At 49.1% G+C, this 10,892-nt stretch overlaps 1 protein-coding gene across 2 annotated transcripts in view; it reads left to right on the forward strand.

The window, feature by feature from the left end:
• The window catches only part of elavl1b (ELAV like RNA binding protein 1b), an 8,464-nt gene extending 649 nt beyond the window's left edge, over positions 1 to 7,815 (forward strand). Inside the window, exons 2-8 of one of the 2 annotated variants that reach the window (XM_030372734.1) lie at positions 20 to 86; positions 2,245 to 2,304; positions 2,671 to 2,854; positions 4,377 to 4,480; positions 4,863 to 5,016; positions 6,318 to 6,543; positions 7,118 to 7,815. In XM_030372734.1, the coding sequence (XP_030228594.1) occupies positions 51 to 86; positions 2,245 to 2,304; positions 2,671 to 2,854; positions 4,377 to 4,480; positions 4,863 to 5,016; positions 6,318 to 6,543; positions 7,118 to 7,448 (1,095 nt within the window). In that variant the 5' untranslated portion in view covers positions 20 to 50 and the 3' untranslated portion in view covers positions 7,449 to 7,815. Of the gene's footprint in view, positions 1 to 19; positions 87 to 2,244; positions 2,305 to 2,670; positions 2,855 to 4,376; positions 4,481 to 4,862; positions 5,032 to 6,317; positions 6,544 to 7,117 lie in introns of both variants that reach the window. The other variant, XM_030372733.1, reaches the window with a different exon arrangement.
• Positions 7,816 to 10,892: the final 3,077 nt, after the last annotated feature.

The raw sequence follows: 10,892 nt of genomic DNA on the forward strand, positions 1-10,892 counted from the left end.
TCCGCTTTCCTTTCTCCAGTTTAAAACGGAAAACATTGATCATCAGCACCATGGCTGTCAGACGGGGACACATCCGATACCTGAAGGTACGTCTCGGGGGGGGGGGGGGGGGGGGGGAGTAGTTTGGGGGGGGTGGTGGTAGTTGTGGTGTGTAGCCCTGCAGTGGGATTAGGAGTAGGGGTGAAAATCTCTTGGCACCTCCGATTCCAATTCAAAGGTCTAAGATTCGATTCTTTAACAATTATCGATGCATTACAACAAAATATGGAAGTATGGAAAACAAAAAAAAACATCTTCGGTTTTTCTTTTCTTTCTAATCTTTCTGTCATTCAAGAAAAACTGCTCCTAGTCAATCATAAGAATAAGAACTTGTTCGACGTTGTTTCTGGCTGCGTGTTTGCGTGCATGCTAATCGTAGGCTGCATGCAATCACGTCAAAGACAAATCAGATTGGCCAATACACGTGGAAGATAAATGGAAAAAATGTTATCCCTCCCCCCTAACGTGACATTCCAAATGTCCTGGAAAAAGGGTTAGGTTATTATCCTTAAATTCCCATTATTAACTATCTGCATTAAAGAATCTATGATTTTTCCCACCCCTAGTTAGTAGTGGTGTGTAGCTCTATAGTGGGGTTAGTGGTGGTGTGTAGCTCTATAGTGGGGTTAGTGGTGGTGTGTAGCTCTATAGTGGGGTTAGTGGTGGTGTGTAGCGTGTTAGTGGTGGTGTGTAGCTCTGTAGTGGGGTTAGTGGTGGTGTGTAGCGTGTTAGTGGTGGTGTGTAGCTCTGTAGTGGGGTTAGTGGTGGTGTGTAGCTCTATAGTGGGGTTAGTGGTGGTGTGTAGCTCTGTAGTGGGGTGAGTGGTGGTGTGTAGCTCTGTAGTGGGGTGAGTGGTGGTGTGTAGCTCTGTAGTGGGGTTAGTGGTGGTGTGTAGCTCTGTAGTGGGGTTAGTGGTGGTGTGTAGCTCTATAGTGGGGTTAGTGGTGGTGTGTAGCTCTGTAGTGGGGTTAGTGGTGGTGTGTAGCTCTATAGTGGGGTTAGTGGTGGTGTGTAGCTCTATAGTGGGGTTAGTGGTGGTGTGTAGCTCTGTAGTGGGGTGAGTGGTGGTGTGTAGCTCTGTAGTGGGGTTAGTGGTGGTGTGTAGCTGTGTAGTGGGGTGAGTGGTGGTGTGTAGCTCTGTAGTGGGGTTAGTGGTGGTGTGTAGCTCTGTGGTGGTGTGTAGCTGTGTAGTGGGGTGAGTGGTGGTGTGTAGCTCTGTAGTGGGGTGAGTGGTGGTGTGTAGCTCTGTAGTGGGGTTAGTGGTGGTGTGTAGCTCTGTGGTGGTGTGTAGCTGTGTAGTGGGGTGAGTGGTGGTGTGTAGCTCTGTAGTGGGGTGAGTGGTGGTGTGTAGCTCTGTAGTGGGGTTAGTGGTGGTGTGTAGCTCTGGAGTGGGATGAGTGGTGGTGTGTAGTGGGGTTAGTGGTGGTGTGTAGCTCTGTGGTGGGGTTAGTGGTGGTGTGTAGCTCTGGAGTGGGGTTAGTGGTGGTGTGTAGTGGGGTTAGTGGTGGTGTGTAGCTCTGTAGTGGGGTTAGTGGTGGTGTGTAGCTCTGTGGTGGTGGTTACCTTAACCCGTCTGCTCATTATATACTAGGTTGGTCTTTACTCCACTAATTATTCAGTTGTTGTGTGATTATCCAGAGGTTGTGTGTGATTATCCAGAGGTTGTGTGTGATTATCCAGAGGTTGTGTGTGATTATTCAGAGGTTGTGTGTGATTATCCAGAGGTTGTGTGTGATTATCCAGAGGTTGTGTGTGATTATCCAGAGGTGGTGTGTGTGTGATTATTCAGAGGTGGTGTGTGTGTGATTATTCAGAGGTGGTGTGTGTGTGTGTGTGATTATCCAGAGGTGGTGTGTGTGTGTGTGTGTGTGTGTGTGATTATTCAGAGGTGGTGTGTGTTTGTGATTATTCAGAGGTGGTGTGTGTGTGATTATTCAGAGGTGGTGTGTGTGTGTGTGTGATTATCCAGAGGTGGTGTGTGTGTGTGTGTGTGTGTGTGTGTGTGTGTGTGTGTGTGATTATTCAGAGGTGGTGTGTGTGATTATCCAGAGGTGGTGTGTGTGATTATCCAGAGGTGGTGTGTGTGATTATCCAGAGGTGGTGTGTGTGTGTGATTATCCAGAGGTGGTGCGTGTGTGATTGTCCAGAGGTTGTGTGTGATTGTCCAGAGGTTGTGTGTGTGTGACGGCCTGTGTTTGTCCTCAGGTCTGTGAGGTGCAGTCTTCACAGAACGACAGCCAACACAACAAAGCAGCCAACATGAAGGTACGCTGGACCCCTTAAGACCCCCCTCAATTCATCATGGGGCGCCCCTTAAGACCCCCTCACTTCATCAGGGGGGGCCCTTAAGAACTCCTCAATTCAACATGGGGGATTCCTTAAGACCCCCTCAATTCAACATGGGCTACCCCTTAAGACCCCCTCAATTCAACATGGGCTACCCCTTAAGACCCCCTCAATTCAACATGGGCTACCCCTTAAGACCCCCTCAATTCAACCTGGGCTACCCCTTAAGACCCCCTCAATTCAACATGGGGGAGTCCTTAAGACCCCTTCAATTCAACATTGGGTACCCCTTAAGCCCTTTCCATGTCCCCATAAACCTCTGTCCAACTAACTGTGTGTGTTCAGGTGGCTCAGCAAGAGTCGTACGATAACGGCTACGAGGAGCTCATGTCGGATGAGGCGAAAGACGCTAAGACCAACCTGATCGTGAACTACCTGCCCCAGAACATGAGCCAGGAGGAGCTGCACTCGCTGTTCAGCTCCATCGGTGACGTGGAATCGGCCAAGCTCATCAAGGACAAGGTGGCAGGTAAAGAGCGCTCACTACAGCTGTAGCTAGGCTATCTACAGTGGCGCTAGGCTATCTACAGTGGCGCTAGGCTATCTACAGTGGCGCTAGGCTATCTACAGTGGCGCTAGGCTATCTACAGTGGCGCTAGGCTATCTACAGTGGCGCTAGGCTATCTACAGGGGCGCTAGGCTATCTACAGGGGCGCTAGGCTATCTACAGGGGCGCTAGGCTATCTACAGGGGCGCTAGGCTATCTACAGGGGCGCTAGGCTATCTACAGGGGCGCTAGGCTATCTACAGGGGCGCTAGGCTATCTACAGGGGCGCTAGGCTATCTACAGGGGCGCTAGGCTATCTACAGGGGCGCTAGGCTAGCTACAGGGGCGCTAGGCTAGCTACAGGGGCGCTAGGCTAGCTACAGGGGCGCTAGGCTAGCTACAGGGGCGCTAGGCTAGCTACAGGGGCGCTAGGCTAGCTACAGGGGCGCTAGGCTAGCTACAGGGGCGCTAGGCTAGCTACAGGGGCGCTAGGCTAGCTACAGGGGCGCTAGGCTAGCTACAGGGGCGCTAGGCTAGCTACAGGGGCGCTAGGCTAGCTACAGGGGCGCTAGGCTAGCTACAGGGGCGCTAGGCTAGCTACAGGGGCGCTAGGCTAGTTAGGAATAGCTAATGATGAACCCAAGATCTACGTTAGCGAAGACTAGGTCTATGTTGGCATTGTACCCGTATGTTGGCTAGAGGGTTAGCTCTGTTGGCTAGAGGGTTAGCTCTGTTGGCTAGAGGCAGCTCTATGGTTGGCGTATGGATATGAGCAGTTTGATTCGTTGCAGGATTACAGTTTGCACTTATAGTTCTGTCTTGGAAGAAAACCCCATTCCGTCTGAATCGTGATATTTCCTTATACCACCAAAGTACTATGACCGAGGGATATTACTACCATACAGCTGGTACTACCATACAGCTGGTACTACCATACAGCTGGTACTACCATACTGCTTGTACTACTACCGTCGGCCTGACCTGTACTCTGCTGAGTTAAGGGACTGAACACCTCATGTTAGCGGTGCTTAGTCTGGTGTTGAGGTGCTAAACAGTGAATCCAATGTCCTCTGTACTGTTACCTGTTGCCATGGCAATGTCTGGCTTGTAGCGCTGCTGCTACACCGATGCTAGTAGTACCGGCAGTATTCTTTAACGTTTTGTCTTGCCCGCACCGTTGTCAAAAGAGAAAGTGTTTTATTTTCCTTTGGAACAATTGGACCGAGTCGTTTTCTGTGTTTTTACTGTTCCAGATGTTCAGCTTTCCTTTTTATTTATTTATTTCGGTGTGTTTTTAAACCAACATACTGCCACAAAATGTCATTTTGTTTTTTCTCCACTGTATTTTATTTAAGTTTTATTGTTAAGAGTCCGCAGCCAATCACAGGAGGAGGGGGTGTAGCGTAGAGCCCGCCTCCTGTGACCTGGACAAATGGTGTGTGCATGTAGTGTCACTGAGCGCCGCTCCAGCTGTTTGTTGTTTTGTTTTTTTGTTTTCCTCTAGGCCACAGTTTAGGCTACGGCTTTGTTAACTTTGTTAACCCTAGTGATGCAGAGAGGGCTATCAGTACCCTGAATGGCCTGAGGCTTCAGTCTAAAACTATCAAGGTAACGTCTTCTACTTTGTCTTCTGGTTAAGAGGTTGTGGATGTGCAGCCCGCTCACCAGCCCTCCGGCCGCCAGGGGGCAGCGACGCCGACACCGCCACCGCGCACTTATTTTACTGCGCGGATGTTTCTTTAAACCTTGTTTTACCACAACCGCCTGTTCACCTGTTTGATTTGATTTAATGGAAATATTGATTTGGGAAATTCCTTTGAATTATTATTGTTAATGTAGATATACTGCACAAATATTTTTTTACCCAATCTTGTCAGCCTCTTTTTGACTGTATTTTTATTTATTTCCAGTGTTTTCTGCTTAGTGTCCTTTGTTTTGTTGGCGGCTGAGTTCTCTGTGGAGTTGGACTAACGGCCGCTCTCCCCTCCAGGTGTCGTTTGCGCGGCCCAGCTCTGACAGCATTAAAGATGCTAACTTGTACATTAGCGGGCTGCCCAAGACGCTGAGCCAGCAGGAGCTGGAAGACATGTTCACACGCTACGGACGCATCATCAACTCCCGGGTCCTGGTGGACCAGGCCTCAGGTACACACCCTACCTGTATGTACAAGCCCCGCCACGCACCTGATACACGCACCTGATACACCTGTACACGCACCTGATACACCTGTACACGCACCTGATACACCTGTACACGCACCTGATACACCTGTACACGCACCTGATACACGCACACGCACCTGATACACCTGTACACGCACCTGATACACGCACCTGATACACCTGTACACGCACCTGATACACCTGGACACGCCCCTGATACACCTGGACACGCCCCTGGTACACCTGGACACGCCCCTGGTACACCTGGACACGCCCCTGATACACCTGGACACGCCCCTGATACACCTGGACACGCCCCTGATACACCTGGACACGCACCTGATACACCTGGACACGCACCTGATACACCTGTACACGCACCTGCGGATGCCTTACCTGTGTATACTCATTTGGACACAACCTACCTGCATGTACAAAACGTCTGCTCACTTGTACACAAACCTGTTAATATTGCTGTGTGTCCCACATACCTTTTGAATGTTAAAAGCAAAATTTATTTCTTCCCGAAACCTTCTATTCTGAGATATTTGTCTCTAGTCCTGTCAGGATAACATTTTTCTGGGAGATTAATTGCCACAGAAATTATTGGGATAATATTGCAGTTTTTCAACTAATATAATGATAATGGAATAGTAATGCAAGTACACCCTTTCGAAGAGCAATAAACTTTTATTTTTTTAAGAACTCTGGAACTGGACGTCTGGAAGACATTTTAAAATATCCAGAATAAATTAACCAAACAACCAAAAACAATAAATTAAATGGACTCGGCCTATTTTAACAAATGCTGGAGAGGGGTTACTCGTAGTGGCCTGTAATTATGAACCCGAACTCTAACCCTACTCTGCTAAATATATATAATTTATAGAACGCCGGTCATTATCGGGAAAATAATTATTGGAGGTGTCTTGCTTCGCCCTGAAGGGGCTTATTTTCGATAATGACCGTACTGATGTAGTGTTCACCAGAGCACTGATAGTGATGCAGTGTTCACCAGAGCACTGATAGTGATGCAGTGTTCACCAGAGCACTGATAGTGATGCAGTGTTCACCAGAGCACTGATAGTGATGCAGTGTTCACCAGAGCACTGATAGTGATGCAGTGTTCACCAGAGCACTGATAGTGATGCAGTGTTCACCAGAGCACTGATAGTGATGCAGTGTTCACCAGAGCACTGATAGTGATGTAGTGTTCACCAGAGCACTGATAGTGATGCAGTGTTCCTCGTGGTTGATGAAGCCCCTCCCCCCCTGTGCTGTAGGCGTGTCTAGGGGCGTGGCCTTCATCCGGTTCGACAAACGCTCGGAGGCGGAGGACGCCATCAAAGACCTCAACGGCCATGTGCCCCAGGGCTCCTCGGAGCCAATCACAGTCAAGTTCGCGGCCAACCCCAACCAGATCAAGAAGTGCCAGCTGCTGTCGCAGCTCTACCAGAACCAGTCCCGGCGCTTCGGAGGGCCGGTGCACCACCAGGCCCAGCGCTTCAGGTGGGTCCCCCCCCCCCCCCCCCCCGTCTACACTGGGTCCATCCAAGCAGGCCATTAAAATACATTGAAGGACACTTAATTTGGGGGGAATTCAAGTCATTTAAAATGCTCCATGAACGTGTTCTCAGACGATGGACGGCGGCGTGTGAATGTGTCCAGTGCTTGACTCTGAAGCTGTGCTGACAGGATAGGACCCGTTACTGTTACACATCTGTGACTTTAGTGTCCGCATGCTGAAGACTTTAGCTGCATTATTACCTTCATACAGTACCGCTAACCTAGTACCGCTAACCTAGTACCGCTAACCTGGTACCGCTAACCTGGTACCGCTAACCTGGTACCGCTAACCTGGTACCGCTAACCCGGTACCGCCAACCCGGTACCGCTAACCCGGTACCCCCCCCTGTCCCCTACCCCGTCCACTAACCGGTCCCCGTCCACTAACCGGTCCCCGTCCACTAACCGGTCCCCGTCCACTAACCGGTCCCCGTCCACTAACCGGTCCCCGTCCACTAACCGGTCCCCGTCCACTAACCGGTCCCCGTCCACTAACCGGTCCCTGTGCCCTCCTCAGGTTCTCCCCGATGGGCGTTGACCACATGGCGGGCGTGGGCGGGGTGGGGGGAGTGGCGGGGAACTGCCCCGGCGGCTGGTGCATCTTCATCTACAACCTGGGGCAGGACGCGGACGAGGGCATCCTGTGGCAGCTGTTCGGGCCGTTCGGCGCCGTCACCAACGTCAAGGTGATCCGCGACTTCAACACCAACAAGTGCAAGGGCTTCGGCTTCGTCACCATGCTGAACTACGAGGAGGCGGCCATGGCGGTCAGCAGCCTGGACGGGTACCGCATGGGGGACAAGACGCTGCAGGTGTCCTTCAAGACCAGCAAGGGCCACACCAAGTAGACCTGTCCCCGGTCTCCTGTCCACCTGTCTCCTGTCCACCTGTCACCCGGTCTCCTGTCCACCTGTCCCCGGTCTCCTGTCCACCTGTCCCCGGTCTCCTGTCCACCTGTCCCCGGTCTCCTGTCCACCTGTCCCCGGTCTCCTGTCCACCTGTCCTGTTGGGACGCGCTGTACAGACGCTTTGAGTTCTTTAGTTGTTCCTCTGTTTGCTTTTATCACCAACGCCGTTTTCTATTTGTTTGACGGACCGCGCTGAGAGAGTTGTGGTTCCGCGCTGAGAGAGTTGTGGTTCCTCTCGTCTATATGGGGTCCCCCCCCCCCCACACACACACACACACGCACACATCAATAAACCGTTTTGACTGAAGTCGTGTTTCCGTATCTTCTGACTCTGGAGGTTCCCGACTTCTATACCGTAGCATAATACACAGTACTGCTATAGTACTAACATAATACACAGTACTGCTATAGAACTAGCATAATACACAGTACTGCTATAGTACTAACATAATACACAGTACTGCTATAGAACTAGCATAATACACAGTACTGCTATAGAACTAGCATAATACACAGTACTGCTATAGTACTAACATAATACACAGTACTGCTATAGAACTAGCATAATACACAGTACTGCTATAGTACTAACATAATACACAGTACTGCTATAGAACTAGCATAATACACAGTACTGCTATAGTACTAACATAATACACAGTACTGCTATAGAACTAGCATAATACACAGTACTGCTATAGTACTAACATAATACACAGTACTGCTATAGAACTAGCATAATACACAGTACTGCTATAGTACTAACATAATACACAGTACTGCTATAGAACTAGCATAATACACAGTACTGCTATAGTACTAACATAATACACAGTACTGCTATAGAACTAGCATAATACACAGTACTGCTATAGTACTAACATAATACACAGTACTGCTATAGAACTAGCATAATACACAGTACTGCTATAGAACTAGCATAATACACAGTACTGCTATAGAACTAGCATAATACACAGTACTGCTATAGAACTAGCATAATACACAGTACTGCTATAGAACTAGCATAATACACAGTACTGCTATAGAACTAGCATAATACACAGTACTGCTATATAGTACTAGCTTAATACCGAGTATTGTTATAGTACTAGCATAATACACAGTACTGCTATAGAACTAGTATAATACACAGTACTGTTATAGTACTAGCTTAATACCCAGTACTGTTATAGTACTAGCATAATACACAGTACTGCTATAGAACTAGTATAATACACAGTACTGTTATAGTACTAGTATAATAACCTCCGGTCCGCTTACCTCCCGGACATGGGATATGTCCAGAAAAGGCTCAATACAAAAAAATGCTATTAAACTAATAACTTAAAATAGTTTCTTATAAAAATGGAAGCCAACGGTCCAACACGTGACCAAGATAATCAGACTACATGCACATTTATTTTTAAAACCATGTGTTGGAACTCCATTTGAAACGGGGATAAACGTAACCGCACCCCTGAATGGAGGCCGCGGCAGGCGGCAGTCTCCGGCGCTCCCGCCCCCCTCCCCCAGGGGGCGCCTCAGCGTCATCACCCAGCGCTGTGACGGAGCTGCTGCCCAGCCTGGCTGAGGGGTGAGCCCCCCCTGCTGGAGGTAACGTGTCAGGTGTCTCGAAATATCTTTTATTATAATTAATAAATAAATATAACCATATTCATGAGTAGACTCTTCAAGTAAAAACATTTGTTTTGGTTTTGTTTTTAAATAACATTAATTGAATCAATTGCTTGAATAAAGATTATAAATGTATATATATCTTATAGTGAATGTTGTGTTTTGTAAGGGTCAAAGGGCCATGAAAGTATCAACGACACACGTACAACCAGCCTTGTACATGTGTGTCAGGGTCCTTTGTCTTCATCTTTTTTGTGGCGTTAAACGGGAAATGCAAAACCTACGAACTATAACATTGAAAATATTCAATACGGAACAATTGACGAGCTGCTGGTTCAGATCCTGGGCGCAGGGGACCATCGGGTGGTCCACCCGGGTGGACCACCTGGGCCTGAAGTGGGACAACGTGCTGGGAACGAGCAGAGCCAGCTGAAGATGGTGGACCTGGGCTCCTCTCAGCCCTTCACCCCCGGGCAGCCCGTCCACATAGAGCACCTCCGGGGGCTGGCAGAGAACAGGTACGTACAAGGACGTACTCATGTTTATGAATATCATTTTATATAATATTAAATATAGTATAGATTTTTTCCATGAAGTATAAAAGTTAATGAAAAAAATAACAATTTGGAAACATAAACTGACACACACACTGACAGGCTAATCCCATCTTTCTGGCCATCATGGCCTTCAACAGAATGCAGCAGCAAAGGGACGAGCTGACGGGAGATGGATGAAAGGAACTAGCTCACCCTAATCAACCACCCCACATATTTTGATCTCATCATTCTCCATTCTCATTACCATTTTTTCAATACATTTTTCTGTATCAACAGAAAAATGTCATGTGTTTATGAAGATGCGTTACGTCTGTCTGTCTCAGTTTACATTGTGCTTCCAAAAGCTCCCGAGATTCTGGAAGGAAACGTAATCGGACCGGAGGCGGACAACTGGGCCATCTCACCCTGGCCTTCATCATGTGAGGACATCAGATCACACTCTCTCTCTCTGTCTCTGTCTCTCTCTCTCTCTCTGCCTCTCTCTCTCTCTCTCTCTCCGTCTCTCTCTCTCTCTCTCTCTCTCTCTCTCTCTCTCTCTCTCTCTCTCTCTCTCTCTCTCTCTCTCTCTCTCTCTCTCTCTCTCCTCTGTGCAGGGGCAGACCCACGGTGGCAGGGCCCCTCACCCAGCAGGGGGGGCTCCCTGGTCAGCTCACCGGGGGGGGGGGGCAGCTTAAGGCCTACCTGAGGGCGGCAGACCAAGCTCAGAGGAATCTTCTTGAAGTGATGAACACGAGGCTTCACTCACAGCATGCTGTCTGAGTCCCAGAGGGGGTGGAGGTGGTCGGTGGAGGTGGTCATTGGAGGTGGAGGTGGAGGTGGTCATTGGAGGTGGAGGTGGTCATTTGTCATTGGAGGTGGAGGTGGTCATTGGAGGTGGAGGTGGTCATTGGAGGTGGAGGTGGTCATTGGAGGTGGAGGTGGTCATTGGAGGTGGAGGTGGTCATTTGTCATTGGAGGTGGAGGTGGTCATTGGAGGTGGAGGTGGTCATTTGTCATTGGAGGTGGAGGTGGTCATTGGAGGTGGAGGTGGTCATTGGAGGTGGAGGTGGTCATTGGAGGTGGAGGTGGTCATTGGAGGTGGAGGTGGTCATTGGAGGGGTTCTTTGGGGCCTCATTGTTTCCTGGGCACCCTGCCACCATTTTGACACAAGTTTAATTACAATCTATGTTGCGTCTTAAGAATGGGATA

The sequence above is a fragment of the Gadus morhua genome, chromosome 12 (genome assembly GCF_902167405.1).
Source record: "Gadus morhua chromosome 12, gadMor3.0, whole genome shotgun sequence".
NCBI classification, from domain to species: domain Eukaryota; kingdom Metazoa; phylum Chordata; class Actinopteri; order Gadiformes; family Gadidae; genus Gadus; species Gadus morhua.